The sequence below is a fragment of the Sus scrofa genome, chromosome 6 (genome assembly GCF_000003025.6).
Source record: "Sus scrofa isolate TJ Tabasco breed Duroc chromosome 6, Sscrofa11.1, whole genome shotgun sequence".
In the NCBI taxonomy this organism is placed as follows: domain Eukaryota; kingdom Metazoa; phylum Chordata; class Mammalia; order Artiodactyla; family Suidae; genus Sus; species Sus scrofa.
In genome coordinates, this window is record NC_010448.4 from 29975308 (window position 1) to 29995011 (window position 19704).

General features: G+C 50.0%; 1 protein-coding gene across 3 annotated transcripts in view; it reads right to left on the reverse strand.

Moving 5' to 3' along the window:
* Positions 1 to 6329, reverse strand: part of SLC6A2 (solute carrier family 6 member 2) — a 49987-nt gene extending 43658 nt beyond the window's left edge. Inside the window, exons 1-2 of one of the 3 annotated variants that reach the window (XM_013994585.2) lie at positions 5918 to 6329; positions 5070 to 5394 (exon numbers count right to left, since the gene is read on the reverse strand). In XM_013994585.2, the coding sequence (XP_013850039.1) occupies positions 5070 to 5343 (274 nt within the window). In that variant the 5' untranslated portion in view covers positions 5344 to 5394; positions 5918 to 6329. Of the gene's footprint in view, positions 1 to 5069; positions 5697 to 5917 lie in introns of those variants that run through there. The other 2 variants (XM_003126976.5, XM_021097093.1) reach the window with 2 other exon arrangements.

Sequence of the window (19704 nt, forward strand, 5' to 3'; positions counted from 1 at the left end):
TTACTTAGTTGGGTTTGGGACCTCAGGGCAGGATGTAACATTTACCCCTATGAAATCCCATCTTGTTGGAAACAGCCCCTCTAGATCTTTCTAGTCAGCTCAGAGCCGTGGGTCAAATCATGCTGGTGATGCCAGATCACGGTCTCCACTCCAGCCCCTGATGGATGCCTCATTCCTGCAAATTTAGCCAGAGGGCCACACCAGCTGGCTGGCCCATGTGCACTTGAGCTGAACAATCAGTGCCGGCTTGGCAAGCTCAGGGTGTAGACAGCCCCCTGCAGCCTGGCCTAATGTGAGAGCACGGAGTTTGCAAACTCCTGCCCTTTCTACCAGCCACCGCCTCTCATTGGCTTCAAGAACCCCAGATATTTTGGCCTAGGTAATTCTCAGAGGCCTGTGGGTACCAGAGACCCTCAGCCCACTTGGGGAAGGAAGGGAACGTCATTTGGGACCCAGAACTACATATTTCGGGGGACCGTATATAGGACGATCAAGCCCCATTTTCCAGGTCAGGAAACTGCAGTAGGGTAACTTTAGGCTGTGAGAGACCCTGGGCCCAAGTATGACTATTCTCCAGCCTTATATCCCTTTATCAACTTCTTCTTAGAATTTTCTGCTCCTTTCAAAATCAGGATCCTGCCCTACTCCTAGATCTAGCTTGAGTCTAGCAGTTAAAAGTCATTGAACAATAAAAATAACAATAATGGAATTCTCTTGTGGTGCAGTGGGTTAAGGATCTGGAATTCTCATTGTCACTGCAGTTTTTGATCCCTGGCCTGGGAATCCCATATGCCACAGGCACAGCCAAAAAAAAGGAAAGAAAAAAATAATAATAACAACTTCATTTATCGGGCCCCTACTAAGTGCCAGACACTGTTGTGAATACTTTGCCTACAGCATCTCTAATGTTCTATCACCCTGTGGGGAGATGCAGTTCTTTTCCTTTTCTTCACATGGGAACGGAGGTCCAGAAGTGATTTGTCCAAGGCCACCTTTCCAGGAAATGTCAGTCTCAGATTCAAACTCAGGTCTGTCTGAACCTAAAGGACATCCTCCTGACAGATCAGAGCTATCAGCCAGACACGTCTTTAATAGAAGCCGTCATTCCTGTTTATTTGTTTTTTGTCTTTTGAGGGCCCCACCCGTGACATTTAGAGGTTCCCAGGCTAGGGGTCGACTTGGAGCTGCAGCTGCCGGCCTACACTGCAGCCACAGCAACTCGGGATCTGAGCTGCATCTTGGACCTACACCACAGCTCACGGCAACGCTGGATCCTTAACCCACTGAGCGAGGCCAGGGATCGAACCCAAGTCCTCATGGATGCTAGTCGGGTTTGCTAACCACTGAGCCACGATGGGAACTCTAGAAGCCATCATTTATAAAGGATAATTCACAGTGGTCTCTTCCCTGGCAGGGAGGCAGACACGAGGACAAGATCGATCTGTCCACTCTTCCCCAGGGACCAGCACAGGCCAGGCCCAAGGCCACAGGTGCAGAGGAAGAATATAGGACCCTGGAAAGAACCCCACTGCCTGCCACTGCCTCCTGTTTGAGAAGGTACTGAACAAAGCCTTAGAATTTCTAAATGACTTTTCCTGCCAGAAGCCACCTGCACCCATGCCTCCTAAAAGCTGACTTATGGGAAGATATTCAGACGGACTGATCTTTCCCAGTAATTCACTCGAAAATATTAGCCAGGGGCCTAAACTATTGGCATTTCTATCGTTTCAAAACATCCTCCAGTGTGAACAGCTGGACTTGGAAGTTACCGTATTAATACTGGCACCGGGGAGTTCCTGTTGTGGCTCAGCGGTAACAAACCTGACTAGTGTCCACAAGGACATGGGTTTGATCCCTGCCATTGCTCAGTGGATGAAGGATCCTATGTTGCTGTGAGCTGTGGGGTAGGTCACAGACACAGCTCAGATCCTGCATTGCTGTGGCTGTGGTGTAGGCTGGCAGCTGCAACTCCAACTCAACACCTAGTCTGGGAACTTCCATATGCTGTAGGTTCGGCCCTGAAAGACCAAAAAAAAAAAAAAAAAAAAGTATTGGCATCAGAAGGACATGCAGGCTGTTAAATAACAGGGTGTATGAGTCCTGGCTTAGGTGCAGTGCTGAGCCAGGGCACTGGAAGAGGATGGATCTTGGGGGTCATCCAAGCTCACCTCCAGCTAGAGCAGGGAACTCGAGCTCAGGGATGGTGAGAGAGATGGGATATGAACTTGGGTCTTTTGGCTGCTTCTACCATTACAAGATATCCCCCTGCTAACCCGCTCACCCATCTCTAGGGCTGACTTTATAATTGCTGGATGAGAACTGATCCACAAGGAGCAGCCAAGAGGTCTCAGTAGAGACAAATCCCAGAAGGGGCCAGCTGAGCATCCTCTGGAGGGGTGAGGAGTAAGTTAGAATGGGAGCTGCCTCAGACTCTGAGATGCGGGGATGCCCTGCTCCATTGTGTCAACCTTGGACCTCCTGGCCAGAAATGGAAATTCACTGGCATAACTTCCCCATTCCGTAGCCTGCCAATCAAGGTCTCCATAGCCCGGCCCCAACTTGCCCGTCCACCCTTATCTCTCCCGGCTTGCCCTTCAGCCCGGCCGCACTCCTAAGCTCTGAGATGATCCCACCAGCATTCTCACACAGCGAGAACACCCCCTCCCTTCCGGGGGCTTATCCAGGCCCCACGCATCCCAAGGAGCTGAGCTCCAACCATAGCCCACCTCCTTCGAGTCTTCTAAGCAGCCCCTCCTCAGGGCCTTAGAGCACGTGACACCTCTCCCATCCATCTCCTACACCTTCCTAACGATGTGGATAAGAAGCGCCAGCTACCTTTCACTAAGGCCATACATCATGCCAGACCCTCCCCGGGTATTACCGCAGTTAGTCCTCCCAACAACCCTCTGAGTTGAACACCATTATTTCCACTGGACAGATGAAGGAACCAAGGCTTGGAAAGTTGCAATGTGACACAGTTAGACACTGGAACCCAGGACCCCAAGGCCAAGGTTCCTCGTCTCTAGGTGCCGACCCCACCAGCTACCACACTGCCTCACTTTGTTAGTTCCTGCTGGGGAGGGGTGGGTTCTGCTGTTCTTGGGCGGGCATTAGGTCTCGGAGGGCTTGGAACATTTCATTAATTTATTTATTCAACAAAAGTGTGTCTGTCACCTTCTATTCATTCCTAGGATCTAGCCCTTATCTTGGGCATTCGAAATGCAGGCTTGAAAAAGCCACTGTCTCTGCTCTCAATGTGACCCACAAAGAGACAAATGACTAGACAACTCGGGATGGGTGATGTGTAGGGCTAGCAAGCCTAGGCAAGGGGGCTTCTGGGCAATTTCACCTAAAAATTGGAACGTGTGACAAATCTGCTGCGTTCTGTGCCCTGGGTGCCTGGTACCCATCGCCTTCATACAGCAGGCACTCTCAGTTGGTGGCCATGGCCAAGTGAGTACATAGTGTCAGTGAAAACCCCAGAAACATCCATCTAGCTGATGTGTCCAGTTGGCCATCTGGGGTGCTTTTAGTTTCAACAATCATAACAATGGAAATGATGTGTAGCAGCCTGACAAGGAAGCCCTTAGGTGACTAGAGGTCCTGACAGGCAGAAGTGGTGGTTAATACATCTTGGAGAGCCCCACGGAGCCCAGCACGGTGCCTCATGCCAGAAGGAACCCAATAAATATTACTGATTAATGACAAAGGCTTCCGCTGTCTAGGGACACACAACCTCAGACAGTCATGGAGGACGTGTCCTAAGTTCTCCTAGTCTGTCTTTCATTCCTCATCTCCTTGTCTTCAAAAATACAGAGAATCTGCATGTCCTCCCGCCTTAGGTCCAAAGGGGCAGAACCATTAAACCTGACCAGAAACCTGGAGAAGCTACAACCACCAAACAAGGAAAATGTTCACCTCTGGATCATCTGTTTCCCATCCCTCACCCAAAGCGAGTGTCCAGAGCACACAATGAAGCAAACAGCAGGGTCCTAGACCCTATGGGACAAGGTCATGAGCTTTCCTTCCAGCTTCAAACCCTCACCCTGCCTCCCTCTGACCCCCTGGAGTCCAAAGCCAGAGCCCCTACCAGGCAAATGACCCAGTGAATAGAGAAAGGTTTCTGGAGCGGGTGGGGGACTTCTTCCTCTAGGTCATTTTTCCAGGCTCTGCAGGGTACTCCTGAGCTCGTCCCAGCCAAATGGGGGCAGGTCTGGGGTGATTTGGGCAAAAGGTCTCAGGAAAGAGCAGGGGCTTTTAGGCCCCAGTGTCCTGCCCTCCCTGGGCTGCTTCCCCCAGGACTCTGCCCCCTGACGGGCTGTTGTGGATCCTGAGGCTCTCATCCCAGGGGAGGCAGTAATGTCACCCAGCAGAGGGAGGGGGAGAGAGCCTGGCTGCTGGATTGGAGTCTCCTCCAGTCCCTTCTCCCACTCCACACTGCACAGTGGCCAGGACCCCAGGAGGCAGAGGCTTCATCCCAATCATCCCGGCCTCCTGTCTCAAGGCTCAGGCCGGCTCTTGGTACCCACTGACCCCATGTCACCTAGGCTGTACTCTCTGGTCCCTCCAGGCAAACAACCACCAATCCGACAGTGGCGTTCTCTGCCGCTAGCTATTCTTTGTGCATCTCTGTTCCAAAGTTTGTGTCCCCAGGAGTGCAGGGCCTTTCAAGTGCCTTCAGGGAACTCAAGCCCTCTATCAAACTCAGAGTGCTGGAGTTAGGGTCACTGCGTGCCTCGCTGTCACATCCTGTGCACTTCCTGTGACCCGTCAAGAGCTCTTCAAATATCCCCTTTCCTCCCAAGGACCATCAAAAAGTCAGTGTTCCTCACTTAACCTGTTGCCCTTCCACGCATGCCCCTATCACTGGCCAAGGTCATGCCTGGAGTTCCCTCTTCCACGTGGGACTCCAATCCTTTTCGCATGAGCCCTGTCTAGTGCCTTTCTGTGCCCCAGACTTGCCCTTCTGCCTCCTCTTCTCCTCCTGTGTGTATCCCAGCTCCTCTCCTGGCCACTGATGCGGACAGGTAGCCTCCCAAGTCCAAACCCCAGCCCTCCAGGGTGCTCACCGCCACCATTCTTGTAGCAGAGATAGGGGAAGCGCCACACGTTGGCCAGGTCTACGGCGTAGCCGACCACCGACAGTAGGAAGTCGATCTTCTTGCCCCAGGTCTCCCGAGGCTGCTCTTCCCGGTCGCGGGACGCCAGGAGGCACTGGACGCCGTTGCGCTCTTTCACCACCAAGAGCTCCGCAGCTTTGCGCTTCCGCGGGGGCTGCTCGGACCCTGGGCCCGATCCGCTGTTCTCAGGCTGCACCTGCGGGTTCATTCGCGCCAGAAGCATGGGTGCGGCTGGCAAGAGGGGCGTTAGCGGTACTGGGAACACGCCGAGGCTCTGCTGGAATCAAAGGAAAAGATATGGTCACTGTGCCATTCCACCCTGCCTGTGCTTCCCAAGACCTCCCGGGAGCGCCGGGACACTGTGGTCCGCGCGCGCTGAGCGGACGCGGGAATGCCAGAAAAGGGCGTGCGTCTGTTGGGAAAATTTGGAAACAGAAGTAGTAGCGCATCCAGCTGGGACGGAACTTAGAGGTGGAAACCGCCCCAGCTGCCCTGGGGATCCCTCTTGGGACCCTGCAGCGCTTCCCTCTTATGCCTGCTTCCTCTCGCCACCATCCCCTCGCCAATGGCGGGGTCTGGACACACCGAGGCTGAGATTTCCCAGGGCGGTGACTCAGCCCGGTGGAGCTGGCTGTCCCTAAACCCAGCTCGGGTCTGGGTCACCTTCCACAGCCTCAGGAGCCTTTCCGTACACTTATATCTCCGCACTTCAAACTCGCTTGCACCCTAGCTCTGCGCAGCTCTACCTCAGCCTTCCTGGCACACCTAGCTCGGTCCCGCGCTCAGGGTGCACTCACGTGTCTGGCAGCTACGGGATCCCGGGTGCCGTGCGCCCTGTCTGTCTGCCTCGGACCCTCTTAGCCTCCCCAGGCTGTGGGGCTCGGGCTGGGGCTGGGCTCTGACGCGTGGCGCTCGGGCGCGGCCCGAGGAGCGCGGAAAGCAAGCGTGGGGCGGCCGGTGGGCGCGGGCTGGTTGGTTCTGACCGCGACGGGCGGGGGCCGGGCTGGTAATGTAGCCTGCGCCCCAGGTAACGCGCCGATTGCATTAACCCAGCGCCGGTCCCGCTCTGTCTGGAGCCCGTTAGCGCTAATGGAGACTGACAGCGCGGCCGGGGATGGGCAGGGGCGGGGGCGCGACGCGGGCTCAGGGGACGGCTGGAGTCCCGCTCCTAGCGACTTGCGGGACCTGGGCGTCCATTCCCTTTCCAGCACGCCTTGGGATAGCAGACTCGGCTCCCCAGGGCACCAGGCTCTGACCTCCGAGCACAGGAAGAGGGCGAGACCCCCAGAACTAGGATCTGAGTCGCCTTTGAGAAGGGAGTGGGAAAGGACTGGGCAGGAAGCTTCAGTACTAGCTCTGTCATCTATGACCATCAGCTTTTAACTACCTGGCCCGACTTTCTCCATCAGCAAAATGGGCCTGTCCTGTTCAGTGCCTAGGATGGCAGACTGATGGCTGGCCGGCCGTTGGGTGGGTTTTGTTTTACTGGCTGGGATTGAAAGGTCACAACTGGGCACTTACTCCTACATCTCTCTTTGCTATGGGCAAGCTAGCAGATCATTTGAGGTTGTGAACCCTGTTGCGTGAGTCTTAGAATTGCTATTCATTTATTTACTCACTCAGTTATGCACCCCTTTGCTCAGTATTCCTTTATATACCTATTATGTGCCAGGCACTGTTCTAGGCTCTTGAGCTACATTTGTGGGCAACTGACTCAAAAACCCCTGACACGATAGAGTTTACAATCTGTTGGGGGGGGGGAGTCAGGGGAAAACAAAAATAACAAATAAATACATTATTGTATAGCTATCAGAAGGTGATCTGTACTGTGGGATAAAAGTAGAACAAAGTGAGAGGATAGGGGGTCCTGTGGGGGGGGGTGCAGCAGCAGTTTGACCAGGGAATTTGAGACAAATGATATTTATTTATTTATTTTTGCTTTTTAGGACCGCACCCACGGCCCATGGAGGTTCCCAGGCTAGGGGTCCAATCAGAGCTACAGCTGTTGGCCTACACCACAGCCACACCAACAGAGGATCTGAGCCATGTCTGCGATCTACACTGCAGCTCATGGGCATGCCAGACCCTTAACCCACTGAGTAAAGCCAGGGATCCAACCTGAAACCTCATGGTTCCTCGTCGGATTTGTTTCCATTGCGCCACGATGGCAACTCCTGAGAGACAATGATATTTAAACAAGTAAATGTTGAGCCCATTTGGACCCGGTATTCAGTCATTCCGTCATTCATCCATTTATCTTTTGCTTCATTTATTCATTCATCAAATAGCTGCTAGTCACCCACTATATGCCTGAACAGTCTTGGCTAGTGGGGCTATGGGGATAATCCCAGCCTGCAGGATCTCAGTCCAGTGTGTAAAGAGTTGATCACAACCCAGTGTGGTCAGGATTAGTTGTGGTCAGGAAACTGGGGGCAGCTGAGTACAGTGTGGGGTGGAGATCTAAGGTGGGTTTTTTTTTTGTTTTGTTTTTTGTTTTTTTTGCTTTTGCTTTTTAGGGCCATTACCTGCAGCATATGGAAGCTCCCAGGCTAGGGATTGAATCGGAGCCACAGCCGCTGGCCCACAGCACAGCCACAGCCACAGCAACGCCTGATCCGAGATGCATCTGTGACCTACACCACAGCTCGTGGCAATGCTAGATTCCCAACCCACTGAGCGAGGCCACGGATTGAACTTGTGTCCTCATGGATACTAGTCAGCTTCGTCTCCGCTGAGCCAAAACAGGAACTCCCAAGAAGTCTTCATAGAGGTGCCAACTTAAGCAGGATAGGTAGGAGTTTGGATAAGCCCAGGCACAGTGTGACTTTTCTGCTCCTTAAACATTCCAGGCTCAGGGATTTCCCTCAGGGCTGAGTGGTTTAAGGATCTGGCTCTGGTTACAGCTGTGGCCCAGGATCTTCTGCATGCTGCAGGCATGATCAAAACAAATATTCCAAGCTCAAACCCACCCTAGGATCTTTACCCTTGCTCTGTCCTTTGCCTGAGTTGTTCAGGCCTCAGTCTAGTGGTCCCTTTCTGACCTCTCAATTTGAAGGTGTACCCCCACGCTCTACCACGTCACCCTGTCACACTATTTTATTCCTTTCATTGCATAACTGTACAAATTTATTTATTTATCTATTATATGTCTCCTCTTGGGTGGCTTATGAATTTCATAAGGGCAGGGACCTTGGCTGCCCTATCCGCTACCACGTTCCTAATATCTAGAACATACTAGGGCATCAATTATGTAACATGAATGCACTAATGGTGATGCAGGGGGGTGTTTAGAACATTTTCATAAGAGCAATGATCACTCTTCCCAGGGACAGATGTCCTGTGTGAAAGATACAGAACGACACAAAAAGGAAAAATAACCTGGTCATAGGTTGGCCCTGGCTTCCCGGAAGCTGATGGTTGGAGGCAGAAGGTCAGGAAAGAATTGAGGAAAGCCTCAAACCACAGCTATCAAGGATGTTCCTCTCCTCTGACCTGAGGACCATTTTGACTAGCCTCTGAGGAAGCCGTCTGTGCATTGTGTGGCTCTGAGGTCACAGGCTGGAAGTGCTAGAGTTGAAAAGAGAACTCAGGTCTCCTGGCTCCCAGCCCCTGTCTCCTCCTCCAGCTTCCAGATGGAGACATTCAGAATGTCCCTAGGAGCCGTGTTCTCCTCCTCTCTTCTACCCCATGTCTGATCCACCTGGTCCTGAGAATTCCACATTTAAACACGCCGTGAAGCCCCATTTCTACTGCTGCAGCATCCCCGCAGAGGGTCCCCACCCATCACCTTTCACTGCAGCCGCGTCCTGGCGGGTCACCCCACGTCCAGTATCTTTCCAGCTACATGATATTCTTCAGCTACCAGAGCTTTTTCTAAACCTTATCTGATCACCTCACTCCTCAGCCGAAAACTCCTCTGAGAGACAACACATCAATGTGATTTAATTAACCCTGGATTTGAGATAATTTTATTTTCTTCTTTATACTTCTCTTTATCTGCCAACTTTTCTACAATGAGCATTGGATACTTATGCAATCAGAAAAAGATAACCCATAATTTCTTAAAATCTTTCAGTCTTTCCAAGATAATATCTAAACACCTTCAGCAGTACAGGCAAGATTCTGCCTGCCTATTTAACCACATCTCTTGCAATTCTAATTCTCTCCTCCTTCTCCCTAAAATTCCTTTATCATCTCCAAAAGGTGCCTTATTCTACAGCAGCATGAGAGATACTCAACTGCTAGTGGTTCCTTGGACATCATGTGCATTTTTACATCTCTGGATTTTTAAATAGGCTTTCTACACCACAGCTCATGACAATGCTGGATCCTAAACCCACTGAGGGGGGCCAGGGATCAAACCCACATCCTTATGGATGCTGTTTAGGTTTGTTACCACTGAGCCACAATAGAACTCCTAAATGAGCTTTCCATCTTCCTCTTGCCTGCCTGAGAACTCCTATTTATGCTTTAAAACCTCAGATGTCACCTCCATTGTAAAGCCTTCCCTGATAACCACCTCCCCCAACAGAGTAAACTCCCCTTTTATACTGTTTGTATATTTGTTCAGTACTTTATCTGTGCAAGTTCCCTACCAAGGGACAGAGACAATGTCTGATATATCCTGCTCCATAGCTTGCACTCCAGAAATGTGTACAGAACAGAACTAGGACAGATCTCAACTGTTGGTTGGACTTGATATCTTTGGTTGGGCTTTTATATGTTAGATTCTCCCAGAAGCAGCACGTGAAACAAAGAATTGAATTCAAGTGCTGATAGAGGAGGAGGGAGGTAAGAAAGGGAAGGTGATCAATGGGGAGGGCCAGTCAGCAAGTCCTGAGAGTTCCACCTCAGAGACTTCTGGAGGACAGCAGTGAGGACACCAGCCCGGTGCTGGGTTGAAGGGGAAGGCATCTCTCTCCATCTCCTGCCCAGTGTCCCTGCCCTCAATTCCAAGAGCCATGGGGCCATGTGGCTTCTTTCTGTGCCCTGCATCCTGCCCCTCTAAGTGGCCTGAGGGCAAGGGGGTGGGCAGGAGGCTGGAGCATTATCAGCACAAACGTGATCGCTGGGGAAGCGTCGCTTCCACTTACCATGGCACTTGGTGACACAGGCCATGGGCTCATGGTGATGCCTGGTGCAGTTAGCCCAGCCCTGGCCATCTCTCTGCAGACAACAAGACCCTGACACACAAAGGCTGGGCTGGAGAAGATTTGGAATCCAAATGGCTTGGTTCTGGATGGGTACCGCCATTGCACTGGAAGCTAAGGCCAGAGAGGAGAGGTTCACCTGTGTATTTCCTCCCTTCCTTCTTTCCTTCCTCCCTCTTTCTATTTCCTTCCTTCCCTCTTCCCTCCCTCCCTCTATTCCTTCTTTCTTTCCCCCTCCCTCCCTTCCTTTCCCCTTTTTGGCTGCACCACAGCCTTCGGAAGTACCCAGGCTAGGGATTGAACCTGCACCACAACAGTGAGCCGCTGCAGTGATAACGCTGGATCCTCAACCCACTGAGCCCCAAGAGAACTCTTCTTTGCTTCTTTCTTCTTTCTGCTTCTTTTTCTTGTTTTTTTGTTTGTTTTTGTTTTTAGTCTTTCAAACAGGGGCATTATACCTATGTCCCGCCATGGACTTGCCCTTCTTCCTTTTGCTGTGGCCACACTTAGCAAAATACACACGGGCCACTTCCTGGCTAAGCTGCCTTCTCCCTGGGAGGGGTGATCGGGTGCCCTCTAGGGCCTGGAAAGAGAAAAGCATCTTCCTGCTCATTGAGGGACTGTGGCAGATGTACCAGAAGCAGCCATAGACCTAGTTTCTCAGGAGACCCCTGACCCCTTGGCAGGCATAGTGACACTTGACTTTCATACTAACCGCTTGAGGCTCCAAATCCTGACTCTGCTGCTCACTGGCTGTGTCAGCCTGAGCTGATGTTTGCCTCAGTGTTTTATAGGGGGCTCATCCTAGCACTGTAGTTGTAAGGCTTAAATGAATCATGACTGCAAAATGCTTTGTATTGGACACGTACTAAATTCATGATAGATGTGTGCTATACATTTGGCAGCCTTTTTTCTTTTTCTTTTTTTCTTTTCAGGGCCACACTCACGGCATATAGAAGTTCTCAGGCTAGGGGTCGAATCAGAGCTGCAGCTGCCAGTCTACACCACAGCTACAGGAATGCCAGATCTGAGCTGAGACTGCAGCCTACACCACAGCTCACAGCAATGTTGGATCCTTAACCCACTGAGCAAGGCCAGGGATCAAACCTGCATCCTCAGGGATACTAGTCAGGTTTGTTAACTGCTGAGCCACGAAGGGAACTCCCTTGGCAGTCTTTCCATTCATGGAGCATTTATTGTTCTAGGCACCATGCTAAGTATTATTCATAAAATACTCAGTATTATCCCCATTTTATAGCTTAAAGAATTAATGGTGAAAGTGGTTAAATGCCTTGCTCAGGGTCACATAGGTAGGATGGGACAGAGGCTGGGATTTGAATGCAGAATTAGGCTGGCTCCAGGGCACACACACTTCTTTCCTTTCTTTCTTTCTTTTTTTTTTTTAGCTATGCCTGTGGCATGTGGAAGTTCCTGCACCAGGGATCAAACCCATGCCACAGCAGTGACCCAAGCCACTGCAGTGACAGGGCTGGATCCTTACCCCACTCTGCCACAGGGAAACTCCTCCAGGGCACACGCTCTTAAGCACTGTTCCCTTTGGTCCCTACCTTCATCCTCCTCCTCACCTCCCCCTCCCTCTCCCCACAAGCCCCTCATTCTCAGCAGGGCCCCTCTCCCTTTTTGAAAGTCTGGTACCTTGAGGCCGTGGCTGATGCAGTTCTGAACCCCAGCGCTGTTTGTAGCCACCATCATCTCCGGCCTTTTCTCCTCAGAGCTGGAGTCCTTCCCTCTCCGGGACTCAAGCCCTCCCCAGCCCAATCCCTCGCATCCACCCCTCCTGCCACCTCTGGGACCTGTGCCAACACCATCATGTTTCTCTTTTGCTTTTCTTCTCTCCTCTCCTTCCCTCTGTCCACCCGGGTCTTCCCCATCAGAAGAAGTGCTGGATTGTGCTCATTCTGCCACGTAGCTCAAAGAAGTACCCCCAATTCATGGCCTCCGTGCCTCACCCCCAGCTCCCACAGTCACACAGTTTAGTGGCGGAACAAGAACTCAGACGTGGTCCAGGGCTCTTCCCACACCCTACATCCTCTCTGTGATGCATTTATCAGACTAGGTAGTCTGGGCACAGCCCGAAGGACAGAGGTATGGGACTGGGAAGCTGAGATGAGACTTTGAGGTCCTGGTGGAGGAGGGTCTGGGCGGGGTGGGATTCTGGGTGATGACAGAGTGGGTGAGAGGTCATCACTAGCCCCTCTCCCCACCCCACCCCCGCCCCTGCTTATTCCAGGGTACACAGAAAAGCAGGCACTACGCTTTCCTTGTGAGGAGACCCGGTGGCTGGTTCACACTGTCTGGGGATTGATGGGGGCTGTTGAGTTGACCTCAGATCCTCAGACCCACACCCCCGAAAATATAATACATATTTCTGCTTGTGCATATGCTGGGGGAGGCATGAGGAGAGGCCGTGGTGAAGGGACTTGTGACCTGGTAATAGCAAGGGGCACACCTGCTGGCCGCACAGAGGGACGTGCAGTCAGAGGGAGAGCAGCTGTTATATTCTGTGCGACTCAAGAGCAGGACCAGGGAGTTCCCGTCGTGGCGCAGTGGTTAACGAATCCGACTAGGAACCATGAGGTTGCGGGTTCGGTCCCTGCCCTTGCTCAGTGGGTTAACGATCCGGCGTTGCCGTGAGCTGTGGTGTAGGTTGCAGACGCGGCTCGGATCCCGCGTTGCTGGGGCTCTGGCGTAGGCCGGTGGCTGCAGCTCCGATTGGACCCCTAGCCTGGGAACCTCCATATGCCATGGGAGCGGCCCAAGAAATAGCAACAACAAAAAGACAAAAAGACAAAAAAAAAAAAAAAAAAAAAAGAGCAGGACCAAAGCCCAGAAACACACACTGCAGGGAGTCAGACTCCAGCTCCCGGGAGCACAGGATGGGCTTCAAGGGTGTGTCAGATGTGGAAGGGGCCTCTTGAGCAGGCGTTGAGGGCCTGGCTCAGCTCCCAAAGGCATCCAGGCTGAGCCCCAGCATGCAGACAAATCACTGCTTGCCAGTTTCCCAGGCGCTGGTGAGGCTGGGGAAGGGGACCAAGGGAGGAAGGGGGTTCTTCCTCAAGGCTTCCCCAATTCTGCTAGTCCCCGCTAATCATTTTACTACTAATCATTCCTCCTCTTTTACCTCCCTGTCCCCCAGCCCACTCCTAACAAGACCTCACCCCACTCCCCAAACCATTGAGAAGCAAGGATGTCCAGAGCTTAGTGGGAACACGATGCCCTTCCCTGAAGTAGAACAGCCCAGTGGGTCGTGAGAAGCTGATGCTTTAGGGCCATTGCAAGGCCCTGCTTTAAATAATTTTGCATCATATGGGAACAAAGTTGGACTCCCCTTCCCATTGTGATAGAGAAGAACAAATCTGATTCCATAATAGATGTTTCTTTTACTTGAATCTTCATATTTCATTGCTTTTGCTTTTCGTTAAGAATATTGCCCGCAGCCTGAAATATACACCATAGCCCATTCTCAAGGTTCTGACCTTTAAGGGCATAACACTTTTCCATTCATATAGAGATAAAAAGTTGCAGAACAGAGAATAACATTTGCCTTAGAGGAACATTACAGGAATTTTGTGACCTGACCTACATGGACAGCTGCAAGAACAAAGGATCCTGACACCAAGAACTTTGCAACAACCAACCCTGCCCTCCCCTCATCTGGCCTTTCAAAATGCTTTGCAGAAACTTCTGGAGGATTTCAGGGTCTCTTGGGGGCATGAGCCACCTCTTCTCCTTGCAAGGCTCTGCAGTAAACCTTTCTCTGCTCCAAACTCTTGACGTCCCAGTGTTTTTTGGCCTCACTGTTCATTGGGCACATGACCTTGCATTCAGAACATCATGTCCTTTTGACTCTGACGAGTGAAGGAGTACATCTCTCGCTTCACCGATCCCCATTTCAACAGGGTGAAGCCCTGCTTGGGGTCAGACCCTTCTGGCCCAAACAATGTCCCAGTAAAACTGAATAACAGCATTTTCTTCTCATGGCATTTATTGTTATGCTTACCACCTATTGATAGTGTGTGGTAGTGGTTTTCAATGTCTGACTATTATATAAAATTTATTTACTTATTTATTTATTTATTTATTTATTTATTTATTTATTGTCCTTTGTCCTTTTAGGACTGCATCTGCAGCATATGAAGGTTCCCAGGCTAGGGGTTGAATCGGAGCTGTAGCCGCCAGCCTACGCAACGCCAGATCCGAGCTGTGTCTGCGACCTACACCACAGCTCACAGCAAAGCTGGATCCTTAACCCACTGAGTGAGGCCAGGGATCGAACCCACAACCTCATGGTTCCTAGTCAGTTTCATTTCTGCTGCGCACAATGGGAACTCCTCTTCCATTATTTATTACCTAATGATTTTAAACTTGTGACGTATCTCAGACTTACATAAAAAGATAGACATTCCTATAACAAACAACTTGCTAGTTTAACTAAAAAAAAGTTAGAAGGATGGCCGAAGTCCCTGTGTATCTCTCCCCAGTTGTACTTCTCTCTCTCCCACCTCCTCTGCCCAGCCACCCTTCTTATATAATAATGTTGATATATTGCCAAGCATATATGCTCTCACTACGGATGATGGATGGATGGATAGGTAGCTAGATGGAGAGAAGGATGAAGACAGAGATAAATATAGGGATATATAATTAAAATTATAGGTGCATATTCCTAAAATCCTCTTATCTATATGTGTATGTCTATGAGGCTTAACACACATGGAAACATACAGAAATGTGTAAATAATTGTAAGTGGACTTTTACCATAGTAAATACACCCATAATCACCACCCAGGCCATTAAGAAAATGACCAGCACCCCCAAATTCCCCCTTTTCCCCCCTCAGAGTCAACATCTCCTCCCTCCTCCCCCAAGGTAACCAGTATCCTGTCCTCTAGGCCAGGGATTAGTTTTTGCCTGTCCAAACAATAGGAAGTATCCTTTCCTCCATTTAAAGTTTATACAAACGGTATCACATTGCATGAATCTTTTTGCAAATGTTCTTGAGATTTTTCCATGTTGATACTTGAGCTTCCTTTTTGAAACAAATGTATTTAATTTAGAAGAGCCAGTTGATTGAAAGGAAAACATAAGGCGAACACTGGGACAAGTGGAACGCGGACTGCCAGAGAAACACTGGCTCTTATTCCACAGCCAGATGTGAAAACTGAGGTCCCAGAGCGTAAGACCCGTACCCCCAGGTCACCTTGCCAGTTCAGGGCACACCTGGGGCAAGGCTCTGACCCCAAAGGTTTAAGGCCGGAGATCGTTTCTACCACGTCACGCTGGCAAGACACGTCTCCCTCCACTCTACCCCATGGCAACAGATACCAACGCTGTTTCCGAGCCAGTGTTAATTCTTAACCTCGGAACTGCAGAACATAAACTGTTTTTGTGAGTTGATTGTTTTAGAATTAAGCCTGGGATGGGGGCCGTGTGGTGTTTGGTGGGGGCGTCGGGGGGAGAGGGGGACCGAGACAGCTGTCCAGCCTTCAAAGTTATGACAAGCCTTCCACTTGGCAGCCCACCTCGGTGACCTATATTTTAATAGGTGCTATTAGATTATTGCTAATGAGACATCTTAGGGATAAAAGAATTATGCTCGCTGCTTGGGCTGTGGTAAAAGTACAATTGAATTAAGGGCTGAAATCGTTTAGGTCTCTGCTAGACAACCTGTCCCCCAGGCTGGGCCTGAATGGAGATATTAAGCTTTGGAAATTACACAGGAAAAATAAGTATAATTGATCTAAGGTAACTTCACTCGTCTAAATTAAATAATGTGATTGTTACAGGCAGAAAGGATCGGGTCGAGGAGCCGGACAGAAAGGGCTCCCTATCTGCAAACAAAGTTATAAGTAAAAGCCGTAGGGAATAGACTTCCCCCTGGTGAGCTGAGCACCCTTTAGATGGCTTCAAGAGTCCACTCGCGCATCAGCGGGAAACGGACCTAGTCTGTGCATCACAGACTCTGCCCCCCACCCTCCACCCAGGGCCATTGTCTTTATTGTGTCCTACCTAATACCCGAGCATGTCTCTGCTCCTCGACTCCCAGGGTGGCGACCTCATACCCCCTCCAGTGCCCCCAGGCAAGCTGCCCAGGGGCTGCACTCTTGGTTAGAAGAGATTCCTCTGCTGGGGACCAGCCAACTGCTTTAGTGGAGCATGTGTCCCTGTCCCCCTGAGTCCTGCCCTCTGGAATACCAAAGGTCGGGTGCAATGCCACCTCCCTGGAACAAGGTCCCACCTCCTCCGGAGCCATCCTTCATCATTGCTCGGTTATATGCGCAGCATCCACTCCAGGCCTTCAGCCTGGATAGACGTCTTCAGCAGATAGACGGCATTTGCATAATTTCAGAAGACCCAGGCCCATCTCCAAGGACCTCATGGGCTGAAGGAAGGAAATTATATTTCCCACTCTGACCTAAATATTTGCAGTCCACCAACTCTTCCATTGATTCTAGATTTTTGGGGGGCCGGAGGAGCAAAGAGTGATTGTAATGACTAGTGTAAATCACACCCCGAAGGAACAGTCTGTGGACATTTTCTGGTCCAAAAAAAAAAAAAATAGTAAAGGAATATCAAAACAGTTAATGGACATGTTCTCCCTGGTTTCTTGCAGATTCGACTGCCCGGCTCAGAAAACCGCCCAACCTGCCCAGTCCTGCTGGGGACGCTCTTGGGACACCCCTCCATCTTTCAAAGTAGGACAAACAGGCTGCCTGCCCCTGAGCCACCCAGGGAGGGGCCTGCCCTCTGGATAGGTCTGCGAACAGGGCAGAACACAGAGTCTGATTGTTCTTAAGTACATCCCCAAACCTCACCCTGTCAACAAGAAGGTGACTTTTAGTATGTGGGACAGGAGAAATCTCTATTCTACAAATGCCAGTTCTTGAGTTGGACAGACTCCCATATTAATCTCCTGAGATGCTATGTTTTCAAACAGAAGCATGAGCTCTAGCTTGAGCAATATGAACTTTTAATTTAGGAGAAAAAATGAGTCAGCTCTTGCACATTTCCATCTTGCCTGTGCTACTTGGCATAGGATCCAGGCTTTGGGCCTCAGCTCTCCATTCTGTACAATGGGTACAAGGACCCTCAATGCTCACTTCTGTTCTGATGTGCTGTGTCCTTTCTGAGAGGGAATGAATAGACTAGGGGTGAAGGAGATGGCTTTGAGTAAATGGCGAGCCCCCTGTCTGTCTAGTTGTGTCCCGGGATGGGAGTGGGAGGCTGCTATTGACCAGGAAGGAATCCAACAAGAGTAGGGCTGGGGCAGGATGTTCTGGCGGCCCCACAGGACTCACTGATCAGTGTGTAAGTAAATTTTTCTGACTTCTCCTGTTGTTTTGGTCACTTGGGGTCTCTGCAAAGCCTACATTACTTTCCAGTTGTTTGATTTTCTTTTTTCCTTTTCTTATTTTTTCCTGTTACCTTCAGACTTTGAAATTATCCCAGTGACTCAGCCATTTGACTTCTTATTAATTCCAGGATCCTCTCCTATCTGCCTATTTTCTTTCCTGTTTCTCAGAAGCTGGGCTTGTACTTTAACTCTTCCCGGAAGCCGCTGTCAGGGACTCCCTGCCACTCTCACCTCGAAAGTACCATGGTTCCGGGGCAGCTTCCACTCGTCATGATTCCTGTGCTGAGAATTCTAAGTCCCACTTTCAGAGTGGAAATAGAATTCTGAAGTTTCTTAATATTTTCTTTTTTCCTTTTTGCCTTTTATCTTTTGAGGGCTGCACCCGTGGTATATGTAGGCCCCCAGGCTAGGGGTTGAATTGGTGCTGCAGCTGCCGGCCTGTGCCACAGCCACAGCAACGCAGGATCCTTAACCCACTGAACAAGGCCAGGGATCGAACCTGCATCCTCATGGATACTAGTCGGGTTTGTTAAACACTGAGCCATGATGGGAACTCATGCATATTTTCTAAAACAAAACCTCAAACAGAAAACCAAGACTCCAAATAAAGCAGGTCAATTGAACATCACAAACTGTGACTAATAAGATAAATCACAGAATTCCTAGAACAGATGGGACTCCAGAGTTTGTCCAAAGCAGTGCTTCTCTCCATTACATCATCCCCAAACAGTGGCCATTGAACATGTGCTTGGATGCTTCCCATGACGGAGTGCTCACTTCTTCCAAAGGTAAGCGACTCCACCTTTTAGACCTCTCCAGTTGTTAGGGAGCTGTCTCCCTGTAGCCTCCACTGGCTGGCCCTGGGTTTAGCCCTTGGATCCACCCAAAAGAAGCTCCTTTTCTCCTTCTGAACCAGCCCTGCAGATTCGAGGACACAGATAACCACTCCCTCTCCCCCCTGCCCCCATCAGCACCCCCACCCACCTTAGGTTTTCTCTTCTCTGGGCCAAGCATCCAGCCCCAACGCATCTCAGTGTGTCTTAAGAGACAGATTCCAAAGAATGTACATATATGCATAACTGGGTTACTTCGGTGTACAGCAGAAATTGACAGAACATTGTAAATCAACTGTAAGAAATTTTAAAAAAATTTAAAATAAAATACCTTTACCACAAAAAAATAAAAAGAGAGAGAGATTGATTCCAAATCATAGCTCCTAGAATTGCCTTTGGAATTTGGCAGCTGCCAGGGACATCAAGGCTAATTGCTTAAAGCCACAGGGACATATCTTCCCTCCCCAGCCCTTGACTTTCTCAGGTTTCCTTGATCCGGTTTGTAACGATTGCATCCCGGTGCAATGCAAACATTTGCACTGCTTCACTGTCCCAGAGAGACCTGCCTGTTCTCCTCACCAGAGACAGGCTATAATAACCCTTTGTGATCACGCAGGAAGGTACCCAAGGGCCACTAGAGCAGCTGCGGCATCACACAGCCCGAGCCCAACGTCAGGGTGGGTGGTGGAAGGACAACACCTTATGGACTCAGCTCGAGCTCCCGGCGTTTTAATTGGCCCACCCAGTGCTTTACAGATCAGGAAATTTCACATAAAAACCTGGGTTTCCGTATAGAAAAAACTAAATGTTTACCGAAGGGGAGGAAGGAGGAGCAATAAACTGAAGTGTGGGATTAACAGATGCACCTACCATATATAAAATGGATGAACAATAGGATTTACTGTATAGCATAGGGGACAATATTCAATAATTTGTAATAAAATTATAATGGAAGAGAATTGAAAAAGAACATATATATATGTGTAATACATATGTGTATATATATGTATAACTGAATCATTTTGCTGTACAACTGAAATTAACACAGTATCGTAAGTCAACTCTACTTCAATTAAAAATAATTTAAAAAATCTAGATCTGGAGTTCCTGTTGAGGCTCAACAGAAAAGGAAACTGACTAGCATCCATGAAGACACAGGTTGGATCCCTGGCCTCGCTCAGTGGGTTAAGGATCTGGCATTGCCGTAAGATGTGGTGTAGGTCGC